Source organism: Manis javanica, chromosome 15, assembly GCF_040802235.1.
Source record: "Manis javanica isolate MJ-LG chromosome 15, MJ_LKY, whole genome shotgun sequence".
Lineage (NCBI taxonomy): Eukaryota > Metazoa > Chordata > Mammalia > Pholidota > Manidae > Manis > Manis javanica.
In genome coordinates, this window is record NC_133170.1 from 69,892,603 (window position 1) to 69,911,378 (window position 18,776).

An 18,776-nucleotide genomic window follows, 5' to 3' on the forward strand; every position below is an offset into this window, starting at 1 on the left:
AACCCTAGCAGATCCAGCGTGAGCTTCGCAGAGTGCCAGACATTCAGGGTGTAGTTTTCTCTTACACTGGACTTTGAGGAAACTGGCAGGTTGCTGCAGCTCTGGTGATGACTTGGAGGGTTGGGGGCTGCCTCCCAGTGAGTAAAGAGGCAAATTCCTTAGAAGCCTCAATCCTGAGAGTAGTTGAGCCTTAGCTTAAATCTGTTACCCCTCACCACCTCAGTATGCACAGGACCACCTAGCACCTTAGGCCATTTCTCCCAATGACCAAGTGGGGTTGGGGAAGGTGGGAAGAATTTCCCCATTTCTTTGGTGGAAAGGAATGACGTGCATAGGCTGTGCAGCTAATTCATGGAAGAGCCGGGACTTTCAGGCCCGGATAATAACTGGGAGAAAGAAACTGGACCGAAAAAGGAATATACGCTGTAGGGTTACATACTTTATCATATGTCAGTTATAGCTCGGTAAGATCACCAGCTCTCAGTAGCTCAGAAAGACCTTCATGTCTCAAGCGCAAGAAGCCAGATGGACCCAGAGACTTGAGTTGCTGCTGGCGTCCTTGTCGTCCCCCCCTGGGGCAAGGAGGTGGGTGGAAGGGTCCTCTCCGCAGCCGGGGCAAAGGCTAGTCATGTGGCCCATACCTCTCATTCCTGAGGGTGGAGACAGACCTGAGAAAAAACTTCCCCCTTCCTTCAGTTGGATTACACTGAGTAAAATCATGGGGTTTTTTGTTGGCTTTATTTCTGGATGTTTTATGATCAATATACATTTTGAAATATTTTTAGAAGGCTTGTATGCAACTAGAGTAAGTACAGCTAAAAAATAGTTCTTTCCTTCTGAAACTCCTGATGTATGTGTGCTATATGCATACATATACTTGTTTTTTTATCTGTGTATGTACCACCATGAATTCGTAACAATACATCCAATTTCAATCCATCACCACAGGGTTTATTCTATCCTTTGCCTTCTACAATGAGAAATCTGGCTCCTGTTATTCTCAATATATTTACTTGATTGGTCAATACTGAAATACAGAGAAAGGAGCTTCAAATCTTGCCACTGCAGAAAAACTAACCTACTACCAAGTTAAATATTTGTTTAGAGCTTTTGACTTTATTATGCAAGTATATAGTCAAAATGTGCTGAAAATTTTTAGTTTCCACCCCCCACTCTTCAATGTGGTTTATTTGAAATACACTTAGGTTAACTTAGGTTTGGTTTATATTCCATCTTAGGGGCTTTTTTTCCATTTAGACTTACTGATTCAATTTTACAATATGTAAAATATTAATATTGGTTCCAAGTTAAAACTACAAAAGGGTATATACTCAGAAGATACCTCACTAGTCTTTAGACCTTGCGCCCACTTGACAGCTCCTTCCTTCCCACCTTGTTCCTACCCAGTCTGTGAGCAATCAATCTCATTAGGTTTTTTTTTACTGTTTTCTTTTTCCAAAACTTTCCTCATTTCGTTTTGTCAAAATAACCAAGTATTTGTGTATTTTCTTATTTCCTCTTCTCTTACACCAGAGGTAGCATACTATATACACACTCTTAAACTTTGCTTTTTTCACTCATATTCTCAAAATTATTCCATTGTATACATGTCTATTGTATCTCAATTAAATTCACTCCATTGTGTAAATGTCCCATGATCTGTTCACCCATTTTTCTATATATATTGTTTAGGTTGTCTCCATAACTTACGATAAAAATAATGTTGCAGTGAATAAATTTATTTCCTTATTTGTGATAGGCAGAATTCTAAGTTGGCCCCAAAGATTTCTGCCTCTTGGTGTACATGCCCTATGTAATTCTTTCCCCTTGAGGCAGGACTGTGAATATGATGGATTTCACAGTCCTCATTATTAGGTTGTTATATGACAGAGCTGAAGGGACTTTGCAGGTGTAAGTAAAGTTTCAAATCTGTTGACTGTAAATTAATAACAAGGGAGATTATCCTGAGTGGGCCTGACCTAATCAGATGAGTCCTTGAAAGGGATGGGGAGAAATAGACCAATTCTTTGAAAACAATGAACTACCATTGCTCAATTATCAGTATGATATTCTTTATCAGTATTAACAGATACAGAGCTATTCAGGTTATCTATTTCTTCACTGAGCTTTGCTGGTTTGTGTCTTCCAGAAATTTGTCCATTTTAGTTAAGTTGTAACTTATTGGCATAAAGATGTTCACGGTATTACTTTATTATTTTTAAGATATCTATAAAATCAGTAATGATGTCACCTCTCATTTCTGATGTTAATTTGTGCCTTTTCTCTTTTCCTGATCAGTTTGACCAGACAGGGGGTCCTATACTTTTTCTTAATTAAAGGCCAGATAGTAAATATTTAAGGCTTTGCAGGTCATTCTGTCTCCATTGTAACTACTCAACAATGCTGTTATAGAGTGACTACAGCCATGGACAATACACAAATGAATGGATGAGACTTCCAATAAAACTTTATTTGCAGAAACAGGCAGCTGGATTATGGGTCATAACATGCCAATCCTGGGTTAGAGATTTATCAATTTTACTGATCTCAAAAAATCAACTGGTTCCACTGACTTCCTTACCTGTGTTTCTGCTTCCATTTCATTTATCTTTATTTCTTCTGCTTACTTTGAGCTTAATTTTTTCTTATTCTAGGTTCTTAAGGTCAAAGCTGATGTTACTGATTTAAGACCTTTTCTGATATGTGTTTATAAATTTCTATAAATACATAAATTTCTAAGAGCTGCTTTACCTGAATTTCACAAACTTTGATGTCTTGTCATTCAGTTTAAAATGTTTTTCTTCTTTGGCTTATTGGTTATTAGTGTGTAATTTAGTACCCAAATATTTGGGTATTTTCCAGATTTCATTTTTCACTGATTCCTAATTTAATTACGTTGTGGTCAGAGAACATACTTTGTATGACTTGAATCTTTTTAAATTTATTGAGACTTTTTTTATTCTCCAGGCCATACATGTTCTGTTTGCCCTTGAGCGTGCATTCTCTTGTGGTTGGGTGGAGTGTATATAAACAGCAGGAAGGTCAAATTGGTTGAAAGTTGTTCATGTCGATATGTCCTTATTGCTTTTCTGTTTACTTGTTCTTGTCAGTTATTGAGGGGACAGCGCTTTTATTATAATTGAGGACTGTTTTCCCTTATAATTCTGTAGTTTTGTTTCATTATTTTGAAACCGTTACTAGATGTGTAAACACTTAGGATATTTATGCTTTTATTTATTAATTGGCCCTTTTATTATGAAATGGACTTCTGTGTTCTTTGTAACATTTGCCCTGATATTTTTATTAATTTAGTAATGTTAATAATAATATTCTTCAGCTTTCCTCTGGTGTTAGCACAGTACATTTTTTTCCATCCTTTTACTTTTTGTTTGTTTATTTATTTTATTTTGGTATCATCAATGTACAATTACTTGAACATTATGGTAACTAACCCCTATTATCAAGACCGCCCACATACCCCACTACAGTCACTGTCCATCAGGATGGTAAGATGCTCTAGAGTCACTACTTGTCTTATCTGTGTTATACTGCCTTTCCCGTGTCCCCCCACCCCACCTACATTTTAAATGCTAATCATAATGCTCCTTTTTCCCCCTTATGCCTCCCTTCCCACCCATATTCCCCAGTCCCATTCCTTTTGGTAACTGTTAGTCCATTCTAGGGTTTGGTGATTCTGCTGCTGTTTTGTTCCTTCAGTTTTGCTTCAGTGTTATACTCCACAGATGAGGGAAATCATTTGGCATTTGTCTTTCTCCACCTGGCATATTTCACTGAGCATAATGTCCTCCAGCTCCATCCATGTTTTTGCAAATTGTAGGATTTATTTATTATGGCCGAATAGTATTCCATTGTGTATATGTACAACATCTTCTTTATGCATTCATCTACTGATGGACACTTAGGTTGCTTCCATATCTTGGCTATTGTAAATAGTGCTGCGATAAACATAGGGGTGCATCTGTCTTTTTGAATCTGAGAAGTTGTATTCTTTGAGTAAATTCCTAGAAGTGGAATTCCTGGGTCAAATGGTATTTCTATTTTGAGCTTTTTGATGAACCTCCATACTGCTTTCCACAATGGTTGAACTAATTTACATTCCCACCAGCAGTGTAGGAGGGTTCCCCTTTCTGCACACCCCCACCAACATTTGTTGTTGTCTTTTGGATGTTGGCCATCCTTACTGGTGTGAAGTTATATCTCATTGTGGTTTTAATTTGCATTTCCCTGATGATCAGTGATGTGGAGCATCTTTTGTTGGCCGTCTGAATTTCTTCTTTGGAGATCTGTCTCTTCTATCCTCTGCCCATTTTTTAATTGGGTTGTTTCCTTTTTGGGTGTTGAGGTGTGTAAGCTCTTTATATATTTTGGGTGTTAACCCCTTGTTGGATATGTCATTTACAAATATGTTCTCCAATAGTGTAGGTGTCCTTTGCTGTACAGAAACTTTTAGTTTGATGTAGTCCCATGAGTTTATTTTTGCTTTTGTTTCCCTTTCTCGAGGAGATGGGTTCAGGAAGAAGTTGCTCATGGTTATACTCAGGAGATGTTTGCCTATGTTGTCTTCTAAGTGTTTTATGGTTTCATGACTTACACTCAAGTCTTTGATCCATTTTGAGTTTACTTTTGTGTATGGGGTTAAACAATAATCCTGTTTCATTCTCTTGCATGTAGCTGTCCAGTTTTGCCAACACCAGCTATTGAAGAGGCTGTCATTTCCCTATTGTATATTCATGGCTCCTTTATCATATATTAATTGATCATATATGCTTGGGTTTATATCAGGGCTCTCTAGTCTGTTCCATTGGTCTGTGGGTCTGTTCTTGTACCAGCACCAAATTGTCTTGATTACTGTGGCTTTGTAGTAGAGCTTGAAGTTGGGGAGCATAATGCCCCCAGCTTTATTCTTCCTTCTCAAAATTGTTTTGGCTATTCAAGGTCTTTTGTGGTTACATATGAACTTTAGAATGGTTTTTCTCTAGTTCATTGAAGAATGCTGTTGGTATTTTGATAGGAATTGCATTGAATCAATAGATTGCTTTAGGCAGGATGGCCATTTTGACAGTATTAATTCTTTCTATCCATGAGCACAGGATGTGTTTCCATTTATTGGTATCTTCTTTAATTTCTCTCATGAGTGTCTTGTAGTTTTTAGAGTATAGGTCTTTCACTTCCTTGGTTAGGTTTATTCCTAGGCATTTTATTCTTTTGATGCAATTGTGAATGGAATTGTTTTCCTGATTCCTGTCTCTGCTAGTTCAATCTAGTGTACAGGAATGCAACAGATTTCTGTGTATTAATTTTGTATCCTGCAACTTTGCTGAATTCAGATTCAGTTCTAGTAGTTTTGGAGTGGAGTTTATAGTTTTAAAACCAAATTTAGAAAAAATTTCAGCCATTATTTCTTCAGATTTTTCTGTTTCTCCATTTTTCTTCTCTTTGGGGGATTATATTTACACATATATTAGGCCACATGAAGTTACCCCATAGCTTATTGATGCTGTTTTACTTTTTTGGATTCTTTTTTTTTGTGTTCAGGTGGACAGTCTATTGTATGCTTCCAAGTTCACTAATTTCTGCAGTCTGATCTGCTGTTCATCCACCCAGTGTAGTTTTTCATCTCAAGATGTTCAATTTGGATTTTTATATTTTCCATGTCACTAACATGTTCAGTGTTTTTCTTCTAGCTTTTTACACATATAGGATAGTTATAATAACTTTTAATGCCCTTGCCTATTAATTCTAGTATTTGTTAAAATTTCTAAGTCAAAGTTTCAATTGACTTTTCTGGCTCCCATTTTATTGCTTTGCATGTTTGGTGGTATTTGATTGGATGCCAGACATTCTGAATTTTACCTGCTTGGGTCTGGGGTATTCTTGTATTCCTATATTCTTGAGCTTTGTTCTCATTTTTTGCTTACTCTGAGACAGTTTGATCCTTCCTCACCAAACTTTTAAGCTTTATTAGGTGGGATCTGAGCAGTTATTAGTCTAGGGCTAATTTTGTTCCACTGTTAAGGCAAAACTAATACCCCATAAATTATAGTTTTCCAAACTGGCTAGTGGGAACACAGACATTTCCTGTTTTGTGTAAGCTCTAATCTTTTTGGCTGGCTCTTTCCCCAGCCCTGGGAACCATAGATTTGTCAGGTTTTTTTTTTTTTGTCTCTTTTAAAAAAATATTTTGGTATCATTAATCTACAATTACACAAGGAACAGCATGTTTACTAGACTCCCCCCATCACCAAATCTCCCCCACAAACCCCATTACAGTTGCTATCCATCAGTGTAGTAAGACACTGTAGAATCACTACTTGTCTTCTCTGTGTTGCATACCCCTCCCTGTGCCTCCCCGCACATTATACATGCTAATCATAATGCCCCCTTTCTTCCTCATTATCCCTCCCTTCCCACCCATCCTCCCCAGTCCCTTTCCTTTTGGTAACTGTTAGTTCATTCTTGGGTTCTGTGAGTCTGCTGCTGTTTTGTTCCTTCAGTTTTTCTTTGTTCTTATACTCCACAGATGAGTGAAATCATTTGGTACTTGTCTTTTTCTGCCTGGCTTATTTCACTGAGCATAATACCCTCTAGCTCCATCCATGTTGTTGCCAATGGTAGGATTTGTTTTCTTCTTATGGCTGAATAATATTCCATTGTGTATATATGTACAGTTTTTTGTTTTAGTCATTTCAGGGAGAGGATAAGACTGATTTCTGTTCTTCTGTGTTGGTTAGAAGTGTCCTGAAAACATTACTTTTACTTTGTAGATTGTAGTCTGGTGCTGTTCTGATTTGCATGTAACTGTTTTTTCCCCTTGGAGCTTTTTAAGACATCTGTCCCCGGTGTTCTGAAATTTCCCTATGTTCTGTGTTGGTGCAGATTCTTTTGCATTCAAAGATCTAGACACTAAGCACTTTCTGGAAAGTCATGTCCTCTTGAGTTTTCTAGAATTTACCTGTAGTATTATTTCTCAATTTTCTGTTTTCTTTTTGGCAGAATTCCAGTTACAGTTGTATGTTGACTCTCTCAGACTAAATTTAAAATTTTCTTTCATATTGTCTTTTAGTCCTGCTTTATGGAGGATTTCCTCAACTTTATCCTTTCATCCTTACATTAAATTTATTTCTGGTATTAATTTACAGAACTTTCTTTTATCGTCTCAGCACTTTTTCTCCCTTACTTAATGGATTCAATACTTTATCTCAGTGCTTTGTGCCATAGCTGTTTCTTGGATATCTTGTGCTGTGTATTATTTCCTGGGAGTTATTTTTGTTTTGGTCATTTTGTGTTGTAGACTTTCCCTTAAATCTCTGCTTCTTGGCTGTCTGTGTATCTGAGTGGGGCACTGAACATGAGAGGCTCTCCGTGCTGCGGCATGGTGGACAGCGCTGTCACTGGGGAGCCTGTCAGTGCTGTAGGCATTACCTCTGCGTTAGGTCAGAGAAGGGTCTGCCAGCCTGCTATACAGGTGGCCCCCTGCAGGGTGACGTGGACTTGAACTTCTAGCTGCTGCTTACATGAATTTCCCTGGTACATGGAACCTCTAGTTCCTTCCCATTATGTGTTTGGCTTTTTCTTAAAGGGAGGTGCAAATACGCTTGCTTCCTATGATGTGTTCCTGCTAAGTCATTTATTCTTTCATAGCTGTCATTTCAGAAATTGTGGATTGAAATCATACATTTATTTTGGTTTCATGAAGATGGAATGTGTGCTTATATTTCTTGACTTTCTCATTTTGGTGTGCTTTTTAAGGAAATCATCCATACAGTGTAACATCCCTACAGAAAAGTATATGGACCTGTACAGCTCAGTGTGAACACATATGTGTCACCACCACCCATGTAAAAAAAAATAGAACATTACCAGGACACCCCTTATGCTCACTCCCCTCCCACCCCATCTCTGGGGTACAAAATAGCCACTATGTTGACATTTTCTCACTGTCTGTTATTTTCTATTATTATCAACACTATTTAAATGAACTCATACCATTAAGTCGTCTTTTATGCCTGGCTTTAGCTGATCACTGTTTAGGACTCATCTGTATTGGTACGTGTGAGCAGTTTTTCCTTCCCATGCAGCGTTGTGTCAGAATTTACTCAGTTGAGGGACCTTTAGCTTGTTTCTGGTTTTGGCTATTACTATTGCTGCTACGAGCATTCTTGTACATCTTTTGTACATGTTTATGTATTTGTTGGATTTACACCTATGAGTGGAATGCTGATCACAGGGGATGTGTGGCAGATAGTACCGGCTTTCCTAAGCAGTTGGCGGTTACATCCCCACAGCAGTTCTGTTGGGTCCACGTCTTCCCCCACCATGGCATTGTCTTTCTAGACCTTTTGGCGGTGGTCTCATAGATCCTGTGATTTTAATTTGATGTTCCTCATGATTTGATCAAGTAATGAGGCTTATTATTGGATGGCATAGTTTTGAACATATTTTTAAGAGGCAACTCTTTTAAAAAATGGAGGGCCTCAGCCCTCTGAAAGGACTCTTGGCTAGCCTCAGCTGAATATAACAACTGGCTGAGGAACCTCACTCCCCAGCTTCTTGTGTCTGACAGAGATTTTCTTTTTGCTGTGAGTGATTGCTTTTGCTCCCTGTTTCCAGCGACCTGAAACAGCAGATGGAAAAAAGAAAGTTGCTTGTTCCTCATCTAAGGGGGTTCTTGCTCTTCCTATAATAAAGACAGATGTGGGTCAGTTCCACTAACAGTTAACATTTATTAAGCACAAGAAAGGTGGAATCAAGAGAATGAGAATTAAGTGGGTCTGGGTGAGGCCTCTCCGGAGCAGTAGGAGGTGATAAGTGAGCCAGGAGATGGTTGGATTCTCCTGCATCCAGACCACTGCCCACGGGGGAGGGCAGCTGTGCGAGGGAGGGCAGAGCGTCAGTCCCGGTAAGCAGGCTTGAGCTCAGTCTTTACCTCATCCCTCCTTTGAGTGACTTCCCCTTTTGCACAAAGTGTTCTGACTGCTCCCAAAGGATACATGGTCTATGAATGGCCCAGACTCTTGTAGTGCAACAAGCCTGAACCGGCACAAGAGCACAGACCAGCTCCAGGACGAGCAGTGGCCAGAACATGCAGGGGTAGCTTTGACTTTGGATTTCTGTCCCTTTTATATGAAGACCATCGACTCATGGGGTCGAGTCAGGGGAACGGGTAGTTTATAAGCATAGTGGAACAAGAATCATGTCACGTGCAAAGAGACAAGAATCATCAGAAGCACTTTAATTCCTAGCCACTGGGCAGCACGTAACTGTCAGAACCATCCTAGCATGTCAGCCTTTGAATCTTCTCAGAAAGAGTAGATGATCACGCAACTCTGAAGGTAAATCAAAATTAGATGAAGGTTATTTATTGGTGTGACTTCCTTCCTGTAGTGAGCTTCCTTTACACAGCAATGGTGTAAACAGCATCAAACTGAATGAAAAGTTTGTTAAATGCAATCATAAATAATTATAATAAATATACATCAAGTAACTTTACAGCACACGTTTTTTAGGGCCAAGTTTTGGATCTGTCTGGACCTCAATGTGCTCTCTGGGAGGAACAGTCATGTTAGCAGCAGATGTCTTACAACTGTCATCTAATCAAGTGCTGGGCCGACAGAAGCTTCCCAAACCCCTCTTGGGGAGGTAGCTGACTGACTTCTGAGTCCATTCAAGGGATGGGAAGGATCAGAGGGGACCAAGACTTTAAAAATACAGGAGGGGGAACCACTTCTAAAATCCAAAGGCTCTTTCATTCTGCAGAAATAAGAGGATCCTTGTTGTCAGAGTTACATCCTGGTGTGAGCCCCCCCGGGGAGGCAGCGCCGACCATGCTGCTTCCAAGCAGGGAAGCTGTTGGCAGGCACTCACCTCCAGACAAGACTGATCCTGTACCAATTAACTGATGCCGCCGGAACGAGAAGTCCAAGTTTATCTTTTCCTTAGGTCAGAGAATCATTTCTATAATGGTCCTTAATGCATTTCCTAAGAATAGGGAAGAGATGGATGTGAATGGCTCTAACTCTAAATCCATACATCTTTCCAATGGGCCAAGGCCACAGCAGAGAAAAGAGGAGCACACTCTCTCCCCCACCAGCATTCATAGTCCAAAGCCTTCCGGACAGCACTCACTCAGAACTCCCAATATTCACAATATTATACAATAAATACAGTGATGCAATTCTGTGAGAACTGGCAAGGCCCAAAATAACAGTGTCTAGGAAGATGGCATATGCTGCTCTTGAACAAAGTACCACTGGACAAAGACCTGGGTGGGGCACAGACGCACTGGGGCAGTGGGTGGGTCAGGAGCAGCTCAGCCCTGGCGCACACACTTCCATGGGATGGCAAGCAGGGAGGCGGGGGGGCCCAGCTAGAGGGGTAGAAGGACCCCTGGTGTCTCCATCCAGACTTGAAGGTCTTAGTCACTAAAGCAGACCCCGAATTGAGCAGAGCACCTTAGACAGCTCTTTGTAAAATGGGAGTGTGGCCCCTCCTCCATTCCTCACATCACATATGCTGTGGTAAGAAGGGTCCATTTCTGAGCACAGAAGTGCGGAAGGCTGGGACTCGTGTGCTTTCCTGTTCAGAGTCTCAGAAGGAATCAACTCCAAACAGCTCCAGGTCCTCCCAGCTCCTGGGAGGTACCAGCCTGGCTCTAGGAATCAAGGTCACTTGCTCCCAAGGAGCACTCAGCAGAAAACTGTCAGACAAGAAGCCCAAAAGAGATGGCACAGAGGGCCATCTGGGTGGGAGGGGACACGGGGACCACCGTGGGCTCAGACCATGAACCAGGTTCTAAAGCTGGGAGATGGATTCATAAAGCAACCTGTGTGTCTTCTGTTTGAGTGACTGCCCCAACCATTTCAAAATGGAAGGAGGACTGTAGGAGCCCCGTCCCGGAGCCACTCCAGCTCAAGGCAGGAGGGCAGGGCTGGCCACGGGCTTGTGGAGATGACGCTCTGCAGAAAGAACAGGATGCTCTGGGTGGCTTCCTGCTGCGTGATTCCGTGATGTGGAACCAGCTGGGGTCTTACAGCATCAGAATCCAGTGGCCACGAAGGACAACGTCCAGGAAGATCAGATGAGACACACCGTTGGGAACTAAACTATCCTACACACATACCACAAACGGGCAGCAAAGGAACCAGCCCATCACGAAACGTACAAATACAAAAGACTGAGTCTTCCAGGAGGCCCTGGAATGTGGATGAAAGTTCAGAAAAGCAAAATGCTGCCGACTCCTTACACAGGGCCCTGGAGGGACATGCCCGTGGTGGCAGACTTCCCAAGCCGGCAGAGCGGTGCATCGGTGACAGCCTAACTGGGGCTCCCTCCCCTCAGCCACTTAAGGGGTCTTCACGGTAGTGAATGGCACAACGAAGTTTCTCCAGCATGATTTCCAGAGAGGAGTACTGCGGAAGCTTGATCATGAACATGCAGGTCTCCACTCGGATGTAGCGAGAGTCTGGGGAACCTATGGGGAACACGGGGCTAGCGTTAGCCGGCTGGGAGGCCTGGTGGGCTGCACCCACCTCTACCTCTGGGCAGCTCTAACCCTGGGCCCCATCAGTCAGGGGAAGGGGGCCTGGTGGCCTGGGTGGGGCAGGGAAAATTCTGGAGAAGAAAAGGGCAGACACACAAGTGCCTTACAGCACAGGCACCAGACTGCTGACCTGTGTGAGGGAAGCTGGTGCACAGAGGTTTGTTTGGCCAGCAAAGGGCTTTGTTCTGATTTTTAATTGGATTATTTATCTACACTTCAAAGTTGGAAGATGAAAGCATTTCTGAGTTTTTAGCTCTTTAAAAACAGGGGAAGACATGTCAGCATCAGGCCAGTCCTGCCACTGGGGAAAGGTCAGGTTTGGAAGGTGCATGACCACACCACCCCAGTCTTTCCCTCATTTACTTTTGGGGTTTGGGCCCCACCCTCATGCAGGGCCCCCAAGCAGCCTGGCTCCAAACAGAGCCTGTGTATCCCCACTTGGAATATGATGGGGGAGAGCATACCTGCCGTGCCATCCGGGGGGGCGATCTTCATGGGGTATGGGGGCACGTGGGCTGTGTCGGGGCCCCCGTCTTTGCAGGGGCAGGTGAACGGGATGCGTTCCTGGTTGCAGGCAAACTTGATGAACTTGCACAGCTCCTCCTGGGCGAACATCTCCAATGCTCCCCAGAAGAACTCGATGTGCTGGTCTGTCTCCATCAGCCCCACCTGGTACATGGTGTGGGCCTGGGGAGGAAAGGCCCCAGGCGTGAGCAGGCCCAGGCCCCTAACCCAGCACCTCCCCAGTCTGGGGTAGGGAGCGTCAGGGAAATGATGGCCACAGGACACAGGGAGGGCATGACTGTGCCTGCTACCACAGGGTAGCTGCACCGCGGGTTTGCAGAGGGCAGCCTGTGCACTGGGCCTGGTGGCAGGGGTCTATGTGTGTTACCACTGGCCCATCTGTCACTATTCCCACTAGGGGTGAAGTCACTTGGGCAAGGTCTCCCAGCTGGCAGGCAGCAGGCCTGGCCCAGCCTGAGGAAGCTGGCACAGGCAAGAGCCAGCTGGGCTGCTGCAGGCACGGGGCTTGGCAAGAGTGGTCTTCATCTCAGGACAGTGGCTTAAGACATGTGCTCTGGAGGCAAGCGATCTGGGTGGTGTTTGCTCACTGGCTATGTGACCTCAGGCAGGTGCCCTCTCAGTGTCAGTTTACTGGGCTGTGAGATGAGGATGAGCATAACATCTCCCCTGTGTGAGGGGGACGGGGCACCAGGACACAGGAAGTGCTGGGACAGGCCACTCTGCCTACAATCCAGCCAGGCCAGGGCCACTGACCTTCAGGAACTCGAGGTTGATGTAAGGGAGGCCGCAGGTCCGCAACTCCATCTCCAGTGGGCTGAGCGTGGTGAGCAGCTGCAGGGGAATGATGGCACCCAGGCCCGCCCTCACCGCCGTCACACACTCCACGTTCTGCAGCTCCCGCAGCCGCAGGCTCCGGATGGCGGCTGCATAGATATCCTTGTTCTCCCACCTGCAGGGCAGGGTGGTGCAGGTGAGGAAGGCCACCTGGAGGTGACGGGGGGCTCCTAGTCTGGGGGCTGGACCCTCTTTGGGAGGAGCTCAGGCCCCATTACCAGGATTTCCCAGTCCTGCAGCTCAGAGCTGCTCTCCTGCCTCTGGGAGTCCCCTACTCGGGATTCCACCTGTCACCTGCCCTAGGCCCTCATGCTGTTGCCCAAGTCCAGATGTCGCTGTCATGCCCCTCCCGGGCACACACTCACGCCACGGGGATGTGCCGGCCGCGGCTGCACAGCTCCACCTCCTCGCCCGTCATGGTCAGGTAGGTGAACCTGCAGCAGGGCTTGCTGGGACCGTCAGGGCTCTCGGTGGCCAGGTGCTGGGAGGCGACCTCAGCGCACAGGGCCTCCAGCTCGGTCTCGTCGTTGATCTGCAGGGCAGAGGCAGACAGAGGCTAGCTGGCCACCCTGAAGACAGAACCCTGACCTCTAGTCAGGCGTAGACCTGGCACTGTTTGGGCAAGGGGCACCCCTGGCTATCAGGAATGGGCACACAGCACAGGCCTGGCCAGTCAGAGCCTGCTATCTGTTCGGGTTTTGGCAAACAATCAGGGCCTAGCAAATGAGGCCCAAATTGCAGGGCTTCCCCTGTTACTGTTTGGAAGCAGCAGCCCTCCTTCCCTGGTGTAGACATGAGTGTCAAATGGTACACCTCATACTGCTTGGGGCTGTCTGGAGTCTGAGTATTGATGACATCATTTGAGTACTTGGATTCAGCCCTGCCTGAAGCTAAATCTCTGTAACTTTTAGTTACAAGTACAAATCATTTTTTAAAAAATTTCTGAGGTTTGACCTGACATTTGTCACTTGCCACAAGGTACCCCTGACATAATTCCATGTGTCAAATGTACATGGGTTACCACCTCCACCATTTGGAACACCAAAATTTGGGTCCGAAAGACAATGGTCTGCCTGCTGGGCTACTAAGGAGTTGACAGAACCATCTGCGGGAGAAGCAGCCTGCAGCTCTGGGGAGGGGGAAGGTGGGGGTTAGAGTCTGAGCTGATACTGTCTTTAGCAGCCACCTCCCTCACCACGGGGAGGCCTGCAGATGCCCCAACAGAGATTCACAGCATTCCTAGTTCATGTGCCTCCCCACTTCTTGCACTAGAGTAGTTCTGGTGTCCTAGCTGTACATCCTCTGTGGCCTTACCCACTCCAGACTGACGCCGGGGCTGGCTGGCTGCCTGGACACCACCTTACATCCCCTGCGTGCCCTCGGTCCATGCTGTCACCCACAACCCCAGGAGGACTTAGAGCAGTGCCTGGCAGGGACTTCTAAATCCCAGCCCATGGGGGCATCCTGCTTGGACCCTTTAGATAATCCATCATCATCTTGTTTCTGCTGAGAAGCCAAGGGCCGTCCAGGACCCTGGCTGCGCTGCTCTGGCTGCCCTGAGGTGGGACACCTACAGACAGCCTGGCCACCGGGTCCTCAGAGGGCCCACTGTTTTGCACCAGTAGAGGCAGAATCAGCTGACACCTCCTTCATCTGAGTTCCTGTGGAGAGCAACCTTGGCCAGGCCTCAGGCACAAAGTCTGCTCCCCTGTGAGCAAAGGCAGCTGGCCTAAAGGGGGAGGGTAGATCTGGGTCCCCACCGAACTTTACCAGGACAGTATTAACCTAGGGAGAATGTGTGGTGTAGAAAAGCACAGGCTTCCGGCAGACAGACCTGAGCTCCTGGTGGCTCTGCTCCCAGCAGAGGACTTCTGAGTACGGCCCTCCAGCACAGGGCCTCTGTACATGAAGAGCAGCCTGGGAGCTCCCTGAGCACGGGTGTGAGCCCACAGCCTGGCCCACGGCAGGCCCAGTGACTCTGCGGGACCAGTGGACCGCCCTAAGCAGCTCCCATGGGCCCAGCCAGTGGCTGAGCACCGAGCCCATCCCCTTGGGGTGGGGCTGGTCCGTGTGGGGGGGATGGTGTGGTGCTGCCACCTCTGCGTGTCCCAGTGCACAAGGAGAGGAACACAGAGCTCCAGTCCAGTGCTTTCCCTGGCCAAGCTCGGGTGAGGCCCTGTGCTCTTGAGTCCCTGGAACAGAGCTTTCAAAAATGGCCCCGGGGCTGCTCGTGGCCATTCTCACCCCGGCGCCTCTGCCCATTCAGCTGCCACATTCTCGGGAGGCTTTTGTCCCACAAAGCAAGCCTTGCTGGCAGAGATGGCACACAGTCCCCGTGTTCTCTGGGGAGCCCAGTCGACTGGGCTGGGAGTGTGGATCTCCCGTGGATGGCAACAGGGCCCAGGGGCCCCCTCCCCCAACAAGCACCCTTCACTCACACTCTCAAATTTCTTGACATAATTGTAGGTGAGAATGTCTGCTTCCTGCAGGTCCTGGTCAGGGTCCAGGGGCTCACCCACCAGCATCTTCCAGAAGGAGGGCAGGAGGTCCAGGGGGAGAGGGACATCCGCTCGAATTGCAATTCCCAGCAGCTGCCCCAGGAAGTGCAGCAGCTGTTCCTCCCCGTAGGTGATGGGGCTCGGGGTCAGGATGTACTTGCCCTGGAAGCACAGGCAGAGATGTGGTGGGCATGTGGGGCTCAGTTTCTCCTGGGAACACACCCACCACAGGCAGGGCAAACTATTGCAAAGTCATGCCCCTGTCCCAGAGCTTGCCCAGCTCGCCCAGGCCAGGGCGGTTCCTGAAGGCTTTGCGCTCAGGAGGACCTGCACCCCAGCTACTAGAGGCCTGGCTCACCTGTCAGGGTCTTACCTTGTTCTTGTTGACAGCCGAGCTGGGGCACAACAGCAGGAGGGAGAGCGAGGAGCTCTGCAGCTCTTTACACACCTGCCACAGGAAGTGGCGGAAGGAGCCACCTGCAGCACAGGTGGAGGCCCGTCAGCACAGGGACCCCTGCCTACCTGCCCACAGCCATCTTCACCCAGGACACACCTCTCAGCAAGCTGAGAGCAGCTACGGAGTAGGGGGGAGAACCTTGCCTGGGCACCGGGAGACCGGGCGCCAAATCCTGCTACCGCTTGGGAGCTGGGCAACCCTCGGGAAATCCCTTCCAACCCCTCAGTGATTCAGTCCATCAAATGGGGACAGTAATTGTAGCGACAGGTGAATTTCAAGGATTCAACAAGGTACAATGCAGACGCCTTCGTGGGGCACTATTCACAGCTGCGAGCTTATTCTGCCTTGTGGGCCTGTCTGACCCATGTCCATCTCCCCGGTTGTGCCAGGAGCAGGGCCCCGTTTTACTTGGCACTGCCTCCCCACCAGGCCCGGGGGCTCAGATTGGTTGGGTGAGGCCCAAAGGATGGGATGGATGCATGAACACACGCAGAGGGTGGCGGGGTTAACCCCTCTGCTGCTGCAGCTCCAAACGTGTCCTTGGCTTTCCTGCCAGACCCCTGCAGCTGGGTCTCTCTTTTCTTGTGGGCCCCCGTCAGGGCGCCGAGGTCAGGAAGCTCCGAGAACAAATGTGCACACACACCGCTGGTCAGATCACATGGAGGACCTGCCCAGTGACAGATGTCAGGGCCTCCCTCAGCTTCCAGAAGCAGCAAGAGAATGGAAGCCGCCTGTAGAAGCCACAGGGCCAAGGACTGGGCTCTGGCATTGGACAGGCCTGGGTTTGAACCCCAGCTAGAGGCCTGACCGTGGAGAAACCACTCAACTCTGTGTCTATCTGTAAAGTGGGATGCCACTGGCACCTGTGTGGCTTCAGCGACAGGGGGTGTGTAAGGTGTTTGCCAAAATCCAAGGAGGTGTGCCTGGAGGTTTTCCCACGCTCAGAGCGGGAATGGGGGCATGGCCGCCTCACACCTTTCCCTCCCAGAGCGCCCGGCTAGGCAGCTGGCTGCATCTCCCACCCAGAGTGGGAGACATTTCCCAAATGTCTGGGCCAAACATGACTGAAGGGCCCAAGGGAGCATTTTCTGACAGAGAAAACAACAAGAGACCCTTTAATCAAGGACTCCCGGAAGCCCTGTCTCTCTTGGGGCACATACATGCTTTTAGCCCTGCACCCCTCAGCCAGCCGCTCTTCCTGAGGAAGAAGGCCACTCTGCACTGAGGGTGTCTCCAGGGCCACTGGGCAAGGAGAGGGTGCTGGCTGGAGGCGGGTCCCCCAGCCTGGATGGTGCTGGCCGAGTGTCCCCCCAGGGGGGCAGGGCCCGCCGGGAGGGGACAGGTGATGAGGATGTGGCTTTCATTCTTGCTAATGAGGAGGGTTTGGGCAGTTTAGGCAACAAGTGATGCCAGGAAGCCAGACATTCCAGGCCCGGCTGTACAGGGAGCCTGAAGGGGCTGCCACTTACTGGTGCCATGGACCTCCTCCCCGGTGAAACGGATGTTGAAGGCATAGGTGGGGTCGCCGCCACTGGCCAGCCTGACACAGAGCTGTGAGGATGGCACCGAGGCCAGCTGCCTGGCCGCTTGACAGAAGTAAGAGTTTTCAGAAGCTCTGATCTCCCCTGGAAGACAGGAACTGATGAGAGACCCCCAAGCTGTCCTGCCCTCCACCCCAGTGCAGGGCCTGCCAGGACTCTGCCTGGGCCTCGGGAAGCTGCCGGCCTTCTCCCTGCACTTGCAACACCTTCCAGCCTTCTGTGTGTTGTGGCGCCTGCCCCCCTTCCCTAAGCGGTAGGCCCCCTGCCTTCCCTTTGTCTGCTGGGCAGGCCCTCCCCACCTGTGCTCCTCTCAGGTTCTTTGGCTTGTGTCCACCATGTGTGTGTTTGCTTGGGGCCCCACTTTCCATCCTCCCCCTTTTCTTTGGTGTCAGAACCCCGACTTGGGCAGGTCTGCGGCCAAAGACTAGAATGAAATCCACCCTTCAAGGTCCCCTGCAGTTGGGTGTGGCCATGTGACCGAGCTTGGAGATGACACAGAGAGGACCCCAGGGGTGAGCAGCACCTGCTCTTCCCCTTCCCCTCACTGCCTGGAGTGCAGAGCTCTAGGTGGCGTCAAGGTGGACGCCACACAACGGGCCTCCAGAGCAAGGTGACAGATCTGGAAAAACAAGGAAATGCCATGGCAGCATCTCCTAGGGACCTCTTTTACGTGCGGAAAATCAGCTAGCTTGTTTAAGCACTGCTGTTTTACATTTTCTGGTCTGTGTAGCTAATCTTACCTCCCACAATTTCCAGTGGGTCCAAAGTGATTTCCGGTGCTGCGTGGTCAGCTGTCCTCTGCACGGTGGCATTCAGCACCCGATTCATTACGGTCACCTTTGTGTCATAAAAGATCAGCCCTAAAGGGAGGAATGTGGGACAGAGGCTGGGATGGGGCCGCTTCCCTTCCTTCCCAGATGCCTTGAGGCCCAGCAGAGGCCATGCCATCCCCCCAGGTCTGTCCAGTCTCTTCTGGGACACCCTTCAGGTCCCAGGGTGGGACACTCACACACCATGCTGGTGGTGGCATGAAGGGGTCCTGACTTTCTGGAGGACCATTTGTCAGCATCTACCCTGATATTAATGCATAAACTCTTGGACTGTCATGCCTAGGGGCCACCTAACTTGCAGGAATACAGACCCAGAGAAAGAACAAGGCAGTTTGCTGTAGCATTTTCTGAAATAACAAAACATAAAAACCACTTGAGGGTCTATGAATAGGGAAAAGGCTATAAATGAACCATGGGCACCTACACTGTGGCCTGTAAGGAAAAGTGGTTTTGTGTGTGCTGCACAAGAGATCTCTGAAGCACAATGTTAAACAGAAACAGATTAAATTCTGCAGAACAGAATGTGTAACA

General features: G+C 47.7%; 1 protein-coding gene across 5 annotated transcripts in view; it reads right to left on the reverse strand.

Annotated features, from left to right (window-relative positions):
* Positions 1-9,348: 9,348 nt before the first annotated feature.
* HECTD4 (HECT domain E3 ubiquitin protein ligase 4) overlaps positions 9,349-18,776 on the reverse strand; it is a 171,220-nt gene continuing 161,792 nt past the window's right edge. For 4 of the 5 annotated variants that reach the window (XM_073222475.1, XM_073222473.1, XM_073222472.1 and 1 more), the window contains exons 69-76: positions 18,156-18,275; positions 17,344-17,499; positions 15,791-15,894; positions 15,358-15,579; positions 13,285-13,451; positions 12,839-13,034; positions 12,025-12,247; positions 9,349-11,491 (exon numbers count right to left, since the gene is read on the reverse strand). In XM_073222475.1, coding sequence (XP_073078576.1) covers positions 11,355-11,491; positions 12,025-12,247; positions 12,839-13,034; positions 13,285-13,451; positions 15,358-15,579; positions 15,791-15,894; positions 17,344-17,499; positions 18,156-18,275 — 1,325 coding nt within the window. In that variant the 3' untranslated portion in view covers positions 9,349-11,354. Of the gene's footprint in view, positions 11,492-12,024; positions 12,248-12,838; positions 13,035-13,284; positions 13,452-15,357; positions 15,580-15,790; positions 15,895-17,343; positions 17,500-18,155; positions 18,276-18,776 lie in introns of those variants that run through there. The other variant, XM_073222476.1, reaches the window with a different exon arrangement.